This window comes from Lynx rufus, unplaced genomic scaffold (assembly GCF_022079265.1).
Source record: "Lynx rufus isolate CCGP_SWC_20201006 ecotype Redwood Valley unplaced genomic scaffold, mLynRuf1.p SCAF_7, whole genome shotgun sequence".
Taxonomy (NCBI): Eukaryota; Metazoa; Chordata; class Mammalia; order Carnivora; family Felidae; genus Lynx; species Lynx rufus.
In genome coordinates, this window is record NW_025814889.1 from 95981378 (window position 1) to 95996799 (window position 15422).

Consider the following 15422-nt stretch of genomic DNA (forward strand, 5'->3'; position numbering starts at 1 on the left):
TCACATAATTTTAAACATGAAGTATTGCAACCAGGCCCACGAATGGCCTAAATCATTTTGAATTCACATAAGCTCCTCCTAGGATCTCTAATTTGATAGAGAGACCAAGGTGGTCTGGGGCGGGGGCGGTGGTGGGGCAGGAATATATTTCAGATGCAAAATAGCGATTCATTTGTCGAGCAAAAGAATGAGTTTGGCCGTATTGCTTGAAAACGTGTGAACTGAGCAGCCGGATCTCCTTGTGGTGGCATTCCTTGTGTGGACACCGCTCCTCACATGCTGTCTGTTTTCCTCTCCAGAGACCTCAGTATGAACAACATCAGTCAACTGCCCCCGAGTCCCCTGCACAGTCTCCGCTTCCTAGAGGAGTTGTAAGTATCGCCGTAGTAGTGATGCGTCCAGTCAACACTGCGCACATTCTTGTGTTTGCCTCTCATACTCAACTGTGGGAACCAGATAAAACAAGGCAAAAAAGCTGTCAGCACCAACAATTTTGGCACATGAGGAAACACTTACTTGGGAGGGGAGAAAAAAAAATTGCCTGTGATTCTGGAAATCAACTTATAAAAGAGTTTACCATGACGCTACAACTTTCTAAGGTGAGACTGAGCCAAACAAATTAAAATTTTAAAACAAAGGCTGTTTAAAAGAGCTGGATGTCTCTTTGGAAATAGTTAAGCAGCAGGATATTAAAAGTTTGAATACTCATTCATGTTTATTAAAATAGCAAGTAAAGCTATAATCAAAACCAAAAACTGCTGCTTGGTTTGGGTTGTGACCGGGAGAATTGGGTCCACATTCCATAGCACCAAAACTTCTTGTCCTAATCACTTTTAATTACTATTTTCCTACTTCTTCATTTAGCTTCCCTCAAGGCTTGAACAGAAAAACATGAAATCCACAGAGGACATCAAACTGGGCTCTCCCAAAGTCACTGTAAAAAAAATAAAAAATAAAAAAGGAGGAAGCTAAAATTAGCTAATGATACACAGAGGAATCTTGATTAGGTCTAGTAATCATTTTCCAGAAGACGAAAAAGAACTGTATAATCCAAAAATCTGCATTTAAAAATTCATTTGATCTTCTTACCCTATTGAGTGATGGAGACTGAGGGAGTGAGGTGCCATCTCAGTCTTCATGAAGAAAGTTTGGCACCATCATTAGAGTAAGTCCTCTGACTGTTGATTAAAGGAATTGTTTAGGCAGTGACCTCTTTTGAAAAACTTCCTTTATAAATCCTAAAGTCAGGGTCCAATCTGGAGAGTAATTTAAATGGTTGATGCACTGCATGATCCGCCGCGGGAAGTGGAAAGAATATTCCATCGTAACCAAATTACACTATGCCGATTTTTTCCTTTTTCAGGAGGATAATATCCTCACACTTCCCTAAGGCTTTTCTCTTTATTTTTGATGGCCTTATATTTTTGCAAATGCTATTGTTTTACTACCGAAAGTTGAATATATGTCCAGATTGTTTTCCAGAGTTACAGTGGGGAAGCTCAGAAGATGGGATTGTACAGCAAGTTTTTATCATTCAAAGAATGGGTTTTCAATCGGGGTTTTCCAGCTCCTCTTTTCCCGTCTTCTTTTTTCTCTCTGACCATTTCCATTGCTAAAAATTAACCTTGATCAGGGCTGAGACCTTGTCTAGTTTAGTCATGGCTTGTATGTAATAAATAATCAACACATTTTTGGGGTGCTCAGTTGGTTGAGCGTCCGACTCTTGATTTGGGCTCAGCTTATGATCTCACAGTGGGATTGAGCCCCGAGTTGGGCTTTGTGCTGAGCTCAGACCCTGCTTGAGATTCTCTCTCCCTTGCTCTCTGCCTCTCCCCCACTCATGCTCACACACACTCTCTCTCTCTCTCAAAATAAATATTTAAAAAAATAATCAATACATTTTTGATGGATGAGTAAATGAATTAATGAACAATGAGAAAGCAAAACATGTAAAAGGAGCTTCTCATACAAGTTAGCTGCCTTAGAAAAAAATAACAGATGTGGTAGACATTAGCTAATATTTCTAAAGATAACCTTTAGCAAATTTTGATTAGTGTTTTTTCCTCATTTCCATCCTTCTCATCTTCCCTTTCTCACCATAATTAACATACGATGCTTAGTCCTATTTTCCCCTGTATTTCGAAGGTGTGCATTTCCTATGCTTTTCTCTTTAATTTCCTTACACTATGAGATGGCACAAGGCTTCCATTCTGTGTCAACATGCACCTCAACTTTAGACCACAAACTAAATCAATAAATAATTCACTTCCCTAAGGACTTTGTTCAGTAGAATTCCTCCCTCAGTGACCAACTCATTCAAAATAACTCCTCATTCTTCATGAGGTGAATGTTAATTCTGTTCCAAGGCCGGTTTCTCAAAAGGTAATTGAGGAAAGTCAGGGGGGAAAAAATAGGGAAGGAACTACCATTTGAAAAAGATATTTTTTCTATGTTGTCTTATTTTGATATCTGGAAACTCCATTAAGTGTCTTGACTGTGGAATCATGGGATTTCAGAAATAGAGGGAACCCTTAAAGGACTATTCATTCTAGTTTTTCATTCTGTCCTGGAATGCCCTCTATTGAGTTGGCCGACTTGCAGAATGTAAAAGCTAGACCACTTTCTCATATATAATTCTATGTTGTATCTGACTGATGTTTTGAAGACATCATTATTCATTTCATGGCAAAAGGGGATAGTATTTATAGAACCTGGAAAAATTATCAGCTCTGTTTGGTTTATTCTTTTGTTTCCAAGGCTAATTTTAAGGTGTTGTGTTTAAAACAAAACATAGCAAACAAACAAACAAACAAAAAAGCACCCGTTGTGCAGAGTATTGTGATTATGCCTCTGGTATGTTGCTCATAATTTCATTAGACTTAGTTAGCTATGTTTAAGTCTGTATTCTCTTCTAGAGTAGAAGATCTTCAGAATAATAATGTAATTATAATGACAACAATAGTAGCTTACTCTGTTCAAAATTTTTCCACTGAATCCTCCTAACAACCCCATAAAAATAGATATTATTGTTATCCACACTTCATAGATTAAAAAAAAAAAAAAGAAAAGTTGAAGTGCAGAGAAAATAAGAAACTTGTCCAAGATCATGAAGTGGTAAGTGTCAGGGCTAAAATTCAAACCCACCTTTAAAGCCACACTCAGAAGGTAGAGGAAGCGGTAGGAATTGTACGTGATTTGTGCATTTCTTTTCCCCAGTAGTACCTAGCACAGTGTTTTGCACAAAACTGTTATTTAAATTGAGTTTTGTAATCATAGGTCTGTCATATGTCTGTGTCTGTCTGTGTATATGTGGAGGAATGAAATAGAGAGAGTAGGAGAGAGATCTGTCTGCCCAGCTGGGAGAGATTGGATATTCTGGTTATCAATTCACTACCATCACCGATTATTGGCTATGGAGAAATGTCATCAGAATTTTCAGATGTAGAATTGTCAGAGTATCACCAATTCAGTACTGCTTCATAGGTACAAAACCTTAGTGACTATTTTTATATGTGCCTGCATATGCTTAAACAGCATGTTTATATGGTATTCTACCTGAATCAACAAATGACAACCATGCAGCTGGATACAGACATTTAGATATCTGGGGTGTGTGTGTGTGTGTGTGTGTGTGTGTGTATGTGTGTATCTTTTGTTATGACAGTAGAGCACTGTTCTAAAAGTATTCCTTCATTCAGTTTATTCAGCGTATCTCTGGCTTTTTCTCTTTATCTATTAAATAAGAAGGTGTTACGGATACTATTAATGATTTTAATAAAACTCTCACCACAAAACTCAATTTTTAAAAATCACTATTGATAAAGGCAAGTAACCACTCTCCCTGTTCACTAATTACCCAACTTATCATTTCCCTAGTTTAATTCATTTAATTATGTTGTGAACTATGTAGACAGCCATGATTCATTCCTCATCTGGAGCTTAGCAAAGGTGTCGCAGTTTAAAACCCTCTAAGAATCAATAAAGCCTTAACGGTACTCCCTGACTCACTGTTTAGAAATATATGTATATTCTAACCCCAGAAAAAGTGACTACCTGAGGCAATGATTTAAGAAGAATAAAGGTCCTCACCATTGATGAGTTCCTTTCCCTCCTGACGTTCTAGAATGTTTGCTACTTGTGCCACATATTCAAGCCTTATTTATGAATGTTATTTATTTTTTTAACTCTACGCAGTGACTGGACATGCAGAGGCCAAACGTCCTATTGTTACAAAGAGAAAGAGAGTGGGCGTCTAGCTGGCTCAGTGGGTAGAGCATGTGACTCTTGATCTTGGGGCTGTGAGTTCGAGCCCCATGTTGGGTATAGAGATTACTTAAAAAATAAAATATATTAAAAAAAAAAAAACAACAAAGAGAAGGAGAGCCTTCTTCTTTTGGAAAAAAACAAAAACATGGTATCTGAGTGTGGCGAGGCTGTGCTGTGTAGGGAGAAAAGGGCAGGATTTAGAGGCAAGACCCAGGTCTTGTCTCTGCACTACCTGATAATCCACTTGATTTCACTGGGTCTCCGGGGATAATGGCAAGAGCTGCCCCGCCTGTGCTTTGAGATGTTTCTGAGAATTGAATGAAATGATAATGAGAGAACTTTGGTAAGCTCTCATTCACCTGTTGAGCTGTGTTAGTAAAATGAAAACACCTTCAAGAAGAGTCCAACCTCTTTCTTTCCTCTTTCAAAAGCCTGACTTTGCAGTAACCCAGGGATCCAGGACTTGGGAAGGAAAAGCTCTTTCAGGGGCACTTGAGTGGCTCTGTTGGTTAAGCCTCCAACTTCAGCCCAGGTCATGATCTCACAGTTCGTGGGTTTGAGCCCCACGTCAGGCCCTGTACTGACAGCTCAGAGCCTGAAGCCTGCTTCGGATTCCGTGTCTCCCTCTCTGTCTGCCCCTCCCCTGCTCACGCTCTGTCTCTGTCTCTCTCTCTCTCTCTCTCTCTCTCTCTCAGAAATGAATAAACACCCAAAAAAAATTTAAAAAAAGAAAGAAAACTTTCAAACTCTCAAACACAATCAGCGCAGAATAGTTCTTTCCCAAATTTAAACATCCTGAACGCTAATTGCATTTCTCTCCAACAGTGTCTCTCTCAGTTCTGTTGATTCAGTTCTATTAGGGACTTATGTTAATGTTTGCTATTTGGACAAATTAAAGATTTGGTACTCAGAGTGTGGTTCAGATGTTAGGAGCTAATGGCAGAGCGTTCCTAATGCTGACATCCACAAGTCCCATTAAACTTAGATTAGTAGTTTGATGAAACCAGAGGGGAAAATGAACTGTTACCATTTTAAACAGTGTGAGCTGAAGGCCTTTGTTTCCGAGTAGTATTTTAAAATCTTTCCAGATTCTAATGCTATTGGAATCAAATACTCGATTTAGCCGTCAAGGAAACATGAGAAGCTCTAGGGAGGTCTGTTTTTAAGTTACTATTGTTCCCTGGAACTGCTTGCTCATATTATGGTTGGCCTTGAAGAATCTCTATATAAATAGTAGATACCGATTATTGTAGATGAAATTTGTAATGAGAAATACCACCAGACTTCCTGAAAGCACAATCTACGCTTGATACTTCTACTTCCTCATCATGGGGCTGAAAATAGTGAGAGCTGTCCTGCCTGTCTTTTGAGATTTTTTCCTGAAGATCAAATGAAATAATGATGAGGGAACTTTGGTAAACTCCAATTCACATATTGGATGTGTTAGTAAAATGAAAACACCTTCATGCCCATGAATAATCTCCATGCCCCTTGGCTTTGTCACAGTGTTCCGTCTCTTGTCTTCATGGATCTAGCAAATGATTAAAAATGCTGCCTCTTGGGGCGCCTGGGTGGCTCAGTCGGTTAAGCGTCCGACTTCGGCTCAGGTCACGATCTCACAGTCTGTGAGTTCGAGCCCCGCGTCGGGCTCTGGGCTGATGGCTCAGAGCCTGGAGCCTGCTTCCGATTCTGTGTCTCCCTCTCTCTCTGCCCCTCCTCCGTTCATGCTCTGTCTCTCTCTGTCTCAAAAATAAATAAACGTTAAAAAAAAAATTTAAAAAAAAATGCTGCCTCTTTGAAACTCGCTTTCTCTAATGTTACTTCATGGCAATTATTTTGGTTCTCTTCCAAACGTCTATCCATATAGCTAGAGGTTGTGTAGCTATATATGTCTATATATATATATGTATATATGTATATGTATGTATATATATGTCTATATGTATATCTTATATATGTCTATATAAGCTAGACATTTAGGTATCTGTGCGCGTGCGTGTGCACGTGTGTGTGCTCACGGGTGTGCGTGTGCTCACGGGTGTGTTATCTTATGTTATGACAATTTGGGCAGTGTTCTGAAAGTGTCCTACCTCTCTGGCTCCTCCCCGTTTTCTCTTTAGCATCCTTCCTCCTCCACCCCCCAGCTCCTATAAAAGGTAGACATTCCCCAGATCTCTGCACTTCTTTTTATTGTCTCCTTTCTCAGGTACTTTTTAGTTTGTTCATTCAATACATGTTTATTGAGTTACTGGGAACATAAGAGAGAATAGGACTTGCTATGGTTCACTCAATTGTTCAACAAGTCCCCGCCATAGGGGAGCTTAACAATCTAGCGGGCGTGACAGATTGTACATGAGGACACTAGCACCTGAGATATTTGATGATTGGAACAAAAGTGATGAAGAGCACACAGGGAGAGAATAAATGACAAGAGAAGACAAAGAGGGAAAGTCTAAAAAGAGGATATCTACACTGAGATCAGGAGGATGAAGGGATGGTGGTGGTCCTAAGAGCTGGAATAGTGTTTCTGCCAAAAGAACAGTGTGAGTGGAGGTCCTGCGGTAGGAAGGAATGTAATGTGTTTGCAGACATGGAAGATCACTGTGGCTGCTACAGAGGGAAAGGGAGGGGGACTGGCATGGGATGAGGTTGGAAAGGAAGGCAAAGATCAGATCATGCAGGACCGATGGGGCTGTGTATAAGAATTAAAATAAGAGCAATGGAAAGCCACTGGAGGGTTGTGTACAGCTAGTAAAATAATAGGATTCATGATTTTAGAAGATTTCTCTGACTTCTGTATGCAAAAGAGATTGGAGAATTATAGAAGCAGAGAGACCTGATAGGAGGCTACAGACCCATTAGGAGACACCTGTGGTTGTCCGAGAAGGAAACCCAAAAGCTGAACCATTTTTGTTAGGTAGACAACCACCACATCAATGTTTCTGGTTCAGATTTCTTTTGCTTTCACTGCTGACCAGGGGTTCTCAAAGTGTGGTCCCTGGACCTATGGCATTGACACCCCCTATGAACTTGTTAGAAATGCAAATGCTTTGCCCCATTCCAACCTATTGAATCAGAAATTCTGGGGATTAGGCCCAGGAAACCGCCGCTAACAAGCTCTTCAGGGAATTTTGATGCATGATAAATTTGAGGACCACTACTCCGGGCCAGTGGTTCTTAAATTCTGGTGAGATCAGAATCATCTGGAGTGTTTGTCAAAACACACATTGCTGAATCCCACCACAGCGTTTCTTCAGCAGGTTGGAAATAGGAGGGGAAGATGTCAAGAATTTGCATAAGTAATCAAATTCTCAGGTGATGCTGATACTGCTAGTCTAGGGACCATACTTTGAGAATCCCCAACTAAGTGGCACTTCCATCTACCCCACCAATAGTTTAAAACTTGGCAAGTGCAGAACCAGATTTATGCATCCTGCCCCCCAACAAGCTTTTTCTCTTGCCTTTCCTGCTTGCCATAGCATTCTTATTATCCAAACTTGTGATCATTGTGTCTGTCATTCCTTTTGTGTCCGTCACTCTTTCTCTCTCACCCCCTAGTATCAGCCATTTTCCAGATTCAGAGTTTATAATTCCACACTCTTTTCCCATTTGTTTACTCTATTTCATCACCACATAGTTCAGGTTCTTATTGTCTCTTCTGGAAAATTATTAAAACCCATTAACTAACCTCTCCTAATTCTCCCAACAAGTAATGGATGAATCATCATCTCTGGGGACGGAGATATAAAGGCCTCTAGTTGACCTTATCAATATTAAACTGAGAATTATTTCAGACTTTTCCACCTTTGCATATGCATTAGAATCACCAGAAGCATTTTGAAATTTTTTTAAGTTTATTTATTTATTTATTTTGAGAGAGAGAGTGTGCAAGGAAGGGGCAGGGAGAGAGAGAGAGAGAGAGAGAGAGAGAGAGAGAGAGAGAATCCCAAGCAGGCTCATGCTCATCGAGGAGGAGCCCGACATAAGACTCCATCTCACAACAGTGAGACACTCCTAGACCTGAGCCAAAATCAAGAGTCAGATGCTTAACCAACTGAGCCCCCCAAATGTCCCTCACCTTGAATGTTTTTAAAACTATTAATTACTGGGGCTTATTCCCAGAGATTTAATGGGATTCAGTGGGGACTCAGACATTATTTTTTAAAGCTCTAGAGGTGAGCTGAGACCCACTGGGATATATGAAGCATCACAGTGCAGGAAGATAGTCAGGGACTCATCAGTTGATTGTGGGGACCTAAAGCAATGTCCAAAGGTGAGAGATGACTCTGAGTAAGGCTATGAGATTAGGTGCCAGAAGACGGGGGAGGCACAGTCAGTGAAACGGGAAATTCAAGGGGAACAACTGATATTTTGGAGGCAGGGGATGCCTGGTTCTGGAGAAACTAGGTGTAAGGTGCCAGTGGGACATCCAAATGGGGATGTCGTTAACACAGTTGGAATATGAGTCTGGAGCATGATGAGTCTGCTCTAGAAAGAATGACTAAAGAGTTGTTTACAAAGAGGTGATTTTTGAAGGTGCTGGAGCAGACGAGGATCTTGAGAGAATGTGTAGGCTCTGTGTTTCCCGGTGTGGCTCTCTACCCATATTAAAATCATCTGGGCTGCCTCTTTTAAAATGCAGTTTCTTGAATCCTTCCCCTTAGAAATTCTAATTCACTAAATCTGAGTGGGAGCCTGGGGATCTGAATTTTTTGTAGCTTCTCTGGAAATGGCAATGTATACCAAAGTTTGAGCACCACCAGACAGAGAAAAAAGAAAACGTGTGAGGACAGAAACTTGATGAGAATTAAAAGAGGGGCTAACAATAAGAAGTGAGACCACTAGTCATAGTGGTGAGGAACGATGAGGTTGCACAGGATCTGGAGGGCAATGGAGGAATCTGAATAAGAAGCAGTGAGCACAGTTTCCTTATGGCCTTAACCCCAGTGATGCAGCCATTTGTGTCCTTGTGTTTTTCCTGTTTTAGATTGATTTTTCCTGGCCAACCTAAGCTCCAGATCAAGTAATGGTTAAAAACCAAGTAATGGTTAAAATCTCAAATTTTTAAGCCAAAATGCTATGTTGAACCAAATTCTCTTTTGTAAACTTTTCTATATAAGCATGAGCAAATAACCTGTCTGTGACTCATTTTCCCCTCTGTAAAAGGTGAATAATCATGTTGTTTAATATGGTTTTTATAATAATGAAATAGCACAATGTATATAAAGTACTTCAACACGGCGCCTGGAACTTGCAAATTGTTTAGTAAGAGGTAGGTACTGCTAGCATGCCCCAAAGCACTATACGTGGCATACTGAAAGTACTCAAAGAAATGGCTGAATTTAAATTTGATGTGTAATGAAGAAGGCATATTCCTCAGCTATTTCCGATCTGGTTGTGTGACTGGCCAGCCATCTTGGAATACTTATGCCAGACCTAAAGCCACTGTAGCACAATGGCCAACTGTCTTTAGAGATCAGATCAAATGATCAATCAATAAATATTGATTCAGCATCCCGCTGTGTGCAGGCAATAAGATTATTGGTCTTAGGAATCTATAATTAAATCAGGTAGACTACAAAATAAAAGGTAGAAAATGAACCTTACAGATAGCCTTGTATAGAATATGTCCTATAGGAAAGATGACTGTAGACTGAGGGAATTAAGGGAGGTTTCACAAAGGAGTTAGTATTGTACTCCACTAGTCTGTGGTTAAAGAAACCATAGGGCTCTATGCCCACTGAAGTATTCTCTGTTGCCCTGAAGAGTTCATTTATTCATTCCAGTGGTCTTAGCCTTTGAACCTTGAAATCTGAATATTTTTACCCTATCTAATAATGAAAGCAAAATGGACAGCTCAAAAACACATAGTTTAAAAAAGGAAAGTTTTTTTTTACTGGATTTGACCAATTGGATATGCTTAATTTACTGGGGGGTGGGAAGGAGACCACATTTTTTTGAAAATCACAACTTCTTGAGGCATATTAGGGAAGACACTTATTTCCTCCAATGGGAAGAAAAACAGTCGATGGAATTTCATACTCCTTACATCCAAGGCTGCCAAATGGGCTTCAGCAAACCTTACCAAAGATGAATGCCAGAGGGTTAAACTCTAAGCATCTGGGCCTTTTCACTGGCATGGGCATCTCATAAAAGAAAACCTACCATGGTGAGCTTGGCCAATTACAATGATGATGCATTACTGCCAGCAGAGAGAAGATCAGTAGATTACATCTGACTATGAGTTTCATCCTATTTTTGTCAAACTCTTCATATCACCGAGACACTTGGCTCCTTTAAGAATAACCCAAAGTGACACTTATCAATGGAGTGGCCCCCAAAACAGCAAAAGCACTTACTCACTACAGTTGAATCATGAATAACCAATCTGAATTGACTATAATGTTTGTATTCATCAATTTATCTTTTTTTTTTTTAAATTTTTTTTTTTTTTCAACGTTTATTTATTTTTTGGGACAGAGAGAGACAGAGCATGAACGGGGGAGGGGCAGAGAGAGAGGGAGGCACAGAATCGGAAACATGCTCCAGGCTCTGAGCCATCAGCCCAGAGCCCGACGCGGGGCTCGAACTCACGGACCGCGAGATCGTGACCTGGCTGAAGTCGGACGCTTAACCGACTGCGCCACCCAGGCGCCCCACATCAATTTATCTTTTAAAAGTCATTGATTACAATATTATTATGATTCTTCCTAACTTTATTTTAGAAGAATTTCTTCATATGAGAATATTTTGATACATCGTACAGGAATAAGAGACTTCAGAGATTTTATGTTTAAGTGATAGTGTAACTACAATTATTCAGGTGAATCACAACTCAGAAGAGTGAAAAGAAATCCAGAAATAGTAACAGAGTCCCTGGAAATTAATATCATAAAATCACAGAGAAAGAAAATAGTACCAGAAAACTGGAAATCAGCAAGTGTCATCCAGATCTTCAGCATGGGAAGAGGGGGAAACTACTACCATTAATAAGCCTGATGTTAGCCCTCACCAATTTTCTAGAACAAATTAATTTTGCAAGTAGAGAATGTGTATCATCCAGGTCTCATGTACTTTGTAAAAAAGTTGAAAAATAAAGCAGTAATTTCTCAGAGCCAGTACGAATTTGCTAAGTAGTCAGAAAAGTCTTCTTTTAAATCATAAGGGTTATCATATTTAAGTTCATCCTGCCCTGATTGTTTAAGTAGCCCTGCTGTTACAGAGCTTCCATGCACCCTCAGAAAAGACTAAATCACATTTAAATGATATGGGGAAAAGGATGTTTTTCATTTTACGTGAAACCTGTCTGAGCTTTGGTACTTTTACCTACAAAAATGTGGACAATAATCTCTGATCTACCTCCTGATATAAAATATGGAAAAGTGCTTCTAAAATGTTAGTGACATAAAAATAAAATAAATTGTTAATGACATGTCATAAAGGAAGCTTACAATAAACAAGAAGAAAACAGCAGGGTAGAGAGAGGATGAGGAGGAAAGACTGAGGGTAAGCAGGAAACGCACGTGTACCAGAAAAACAATTTGAGGGCAGATAAAGACCATTGTGAAAAAACTTTATCATTTTAAAACAATAAGTGAAATGAGGCCTAGGAAGGTTAAGAGGCTTTTTTTAAACCTCACAGCACACTAATGGTGAGAAGGAAGAAAACTGAAAAGGGAAAGGAAAAAAAAAAAACAAGAATTACACGGCAAAATATTCTCACAAGAACTGACCCAGGAGGCCTGGTAGAACTTGCCAGGTCCTCTCACTAGCTCTGGAAATGCTCCTCTGCCTTTGGAACTCAGCCCGGGAAGCCCATATTAGACCATGGTTCCTCGCTTGGTAATTTCCCTGAGGCTGTCAATCAGATAGCAAGGTTAAGCCCTCCCACTCCCCATGCACACCCCATTCTATCCACATGCCTGTCCCTCTCCAGGCCAACATCCAGAGATGAGAAATCAGGAAAAGGACCAGATGTGACCTCTGATTGCTTTGCTTTCGTCCTTCTGTTTTTCGCAAAATGAAGCTACCCAAAACAACAACAAAAATCCTTTAGATTTCTTTACTTAGGGATTCAAATTACTATAGAGATTAAAAGAAACATACACTCTCAAAGATTTTTTTTAAGTTTTTTTTTTCTTTATTTTGAGAGAGAGAGAGAGGGAGCACAAGTGGAGGAACAGAGAGAGAGGAAGAGAGAGAATTCCAAGCAGGCTCTGCACTGTCAGTACAGAGCTCTACACAGAGCCCAAACTCACCAAGCACTAGATCATGACCTGAGCCGAAATCAAGAGTTGACCACTTAACTGACTGAGCCACCCAGGTGCCCCTCAGAGATATTTTAGTTGGTGCTTGAACACCAAAACATCTACTTATTTGACTTACATGAAGAGGAATGCGTCTATTATTAAAAAACTTAATTTTTTTCTTTTTATGGCAACTGAGTCAGTGAAACTAACGATAATGGGACAATATGAGTCTTATATATGGAGCAGTATCTTTAGGAATAGACATGTTCTCTATATCATATAAAAAGATACAGAAGTTTTCCTTATTAAGCTGTATCTTATTATAGAAATGAAGATGATGGGAGAGATATTCCCATGAAATAATTTTAGAAACAAGAAAAAAGAGTCCAACTCTCAGACAAACGGTATGTGGGTCTCTGGGGTTGGAACATAGTTGCCAGAGATTTGTTAGTTCAAATAGTCACAAGAAAGATTTGTGTGCAGTTCTCGTTATTCAAGTATTCATTGGAAAGCCTTTTTTCCCCTATAGTTAATATTTTTTTAATTTTAGAATTACTAAAAACAACCCACATAGTAAAGAAATAAGAGATGGATCCAATGATTTCCTTAAACTGTTGTTTTTGTCAATGAGATAGATCTTCCAGCAGCCCAGCAAATAGTTGATGGCGCATCATAAATTCCTTTGCTTTGGGGCGCCTGGGTGGCTCAGTCAGTTGGGTGTCTGGCTTCAGTTCAGGTCATGATCCCACAGTTCGTGGGTTCAAGCCCTGCGTCAGGCTCTGTGCTGACAGCTCAGAGCCTGGAGCCTGCTTCGGATTCTGTCTCCCTCCCTCTCTCTCTGCCCCTCCCCTGCTCACATTCTGTCTCTCTGTCTCTCTGTCTCTCAAAAATAAACATTAAAAAGATTTCTTAATAAATAAAATTCCTTTGCTTTAACACAAACTCCCCTAATAACACAGGTTCATGGTTCCATGGGTTAGTTCTGAAAGTCCTTGCCCAGAGAAGAAAAACAGTTCATGAGAAGTAAGCTAGACTTCAGGAAACATAACACAAAGTTATTTACCCTAACAATAATTTAAACTAGTAAGATAAATGAATAAAAAGTTTTTACTTTCTCCTTTTCATGTCCAAAGTCAAGGTGTCAGGAACCATCAAAGCTACTCAATGACACTGGACACATTAGCAGCAGTAAGAGTTAAGCATTCATTTGAAAGCTCTGCTCTAGAACTCAGAAACGTACTGTTGACATTATGACTATAAGCAGGGATAGTTAGGGACTTTTGGGCTGAAATAACCGGTATTAGTCAGCTCAGTGTGATTAGCTAAGTCAAATGTGATCATCAACCAAGCTGAGTCTGTCTTAATTCAACAAGCAACTCTTAGTTGTACACAATTCATTTACTTCAGTATTACATGTAGGACTTTGGATAACTAATCAAATGCACATGAGTTAGATGTAAAATATAACCATAAATATAAAATGTTGCTCCTTTTCGCTGCCTACATTTTGTCCTGACCCTAGTAGTTACCAGGTTGGCACCAAATCCCACCATGTCCGGCCACCTCTGCCCCTGGAGCACTGCACCAGCACCTCCCACCTGACCAGCTCCAGTGGCCTCCTGTGCTTCTACTCCATTCTCCCCTTTAATAGCTCCCACCGGAAGGACCATTTTAAAACATAGATCTAATCACATGCCCTCTCCTGATCAGAGTCCTTACCTCGTCCTCCAGAGGCCTGTGTGAAGTGGCCCCAGACACCTCTCCAACCTCATCCCTGCCATTCTCTCCCTCTCTCATTCCTCTCCAGCCATGCTCCTTGCGGTTTCTGGACCACACCAGGCCCACTCTCCCCTCAGGGCTTTTGCACTACTGCTCCCTTCACGGAGATACCTACAGGTCTCAGACCTCTGCTGAAATGCCCTCTCAGCAGAGAGGTTTCCTTGACCATCTTATCTGAGATAATAGCCCATCACCCTCCACATTGCTCTCTATCCTGTTGACCTTGATTTTCTTCTCAGGGTATGTTTTGTGTGGTAGTATTCCTTTGTCTTTTTGTTAATAATGGCTATCTCCAGGGCGCCTGAGTGACTCAGTCGGTTGGGCGGCCGACTTCGGCTCAGGTCAAGATCTCGCAGTCCATGAAGTCGAGCCCCACATCGGGCTCTGTGCTGACAGCTCAGAGCCTGGAGCCTGTTTCAGATTCTGTGTCTCCCTCTCTCTGACCCTCCCCCGTTCATGCTCTGTCTCTCTCTGTCTCAAAAATAAATAAACGTTAAAAAATAATAATAATAATGGCTCTCTCCACATTAGAAAGTAAGCTGCATATATAAAAGCAGAGAGGGAGGCAAACCATAAAAGACTCTTTTTTTTTCTTTTGATTTTTTTAATCTTTATTTTTGAGAGAGAGAGAGAGAAAGAGAGACAGAGTGCTAGTGGGGGAGGGGCAGAGACAGAGGGAGACATGGACTCCGAAACAGGCTCCAGGCTCTGAACTGTCAGTACAGAGCCTGATCTGGGGCTCAAACCCATGGACTGTGAGATCATGATCTGAGCCAAAGTCGGATGCTTAACCAACTGAGCCACTCAGGTGCCCCATAAGAGACTCTTAAATACAGAGAACAAACCGAGCATTGCTGGCGGGGTCTTGGGTGGGGCAATGGGCTAAAGGGGTGAGAGTTATTAAGGAGGGCACTTGTTGGGATGAGCCCTGGGTGTTATATGTAAGTGATGAATCATTAAATTTATTCCTGAAATTATTATTACACTTTATGTTAACTAACTTGGATTTAAATTTAAAAGAAGAAGAAGAAGAAAGTAAGTTGCATGAGGTCAGGGGCTTTCCCCATCTAGTGGTCAGTGCTGCATCTCTGTGCCTACAGCAGCGCCAACACAGAGCAGGCCCTCTCT

At 40.4% G+C, this 15422-nt stretch overlaps 1 protein-coding gene across 3 annotated transcripts in view; it reads left to right on the forward strand.

The window, feature by feature from the left end:
• The window catches only part of LGR5 (leucine rich repeat containing G protein-coupled receptor 5), a 131200-nt gene that overhangs the window by 56565 nt on the left and 59213 nt on the right, over window positions 1-15422 (forward strand). For all 3 annotated transcript variants that reach the window (XM_047066590.1, XM_047066591.1, XM_047066592.1), the window contains exon 2: window positions 300-371. In XM_047066590.1, coding sequence (XP_046922546.1) covers window positions 300-371 — 72 coding nt within the window. The remainder of the gene's footprint in view (window positions 1-299; window positions 372-15422) is intronic.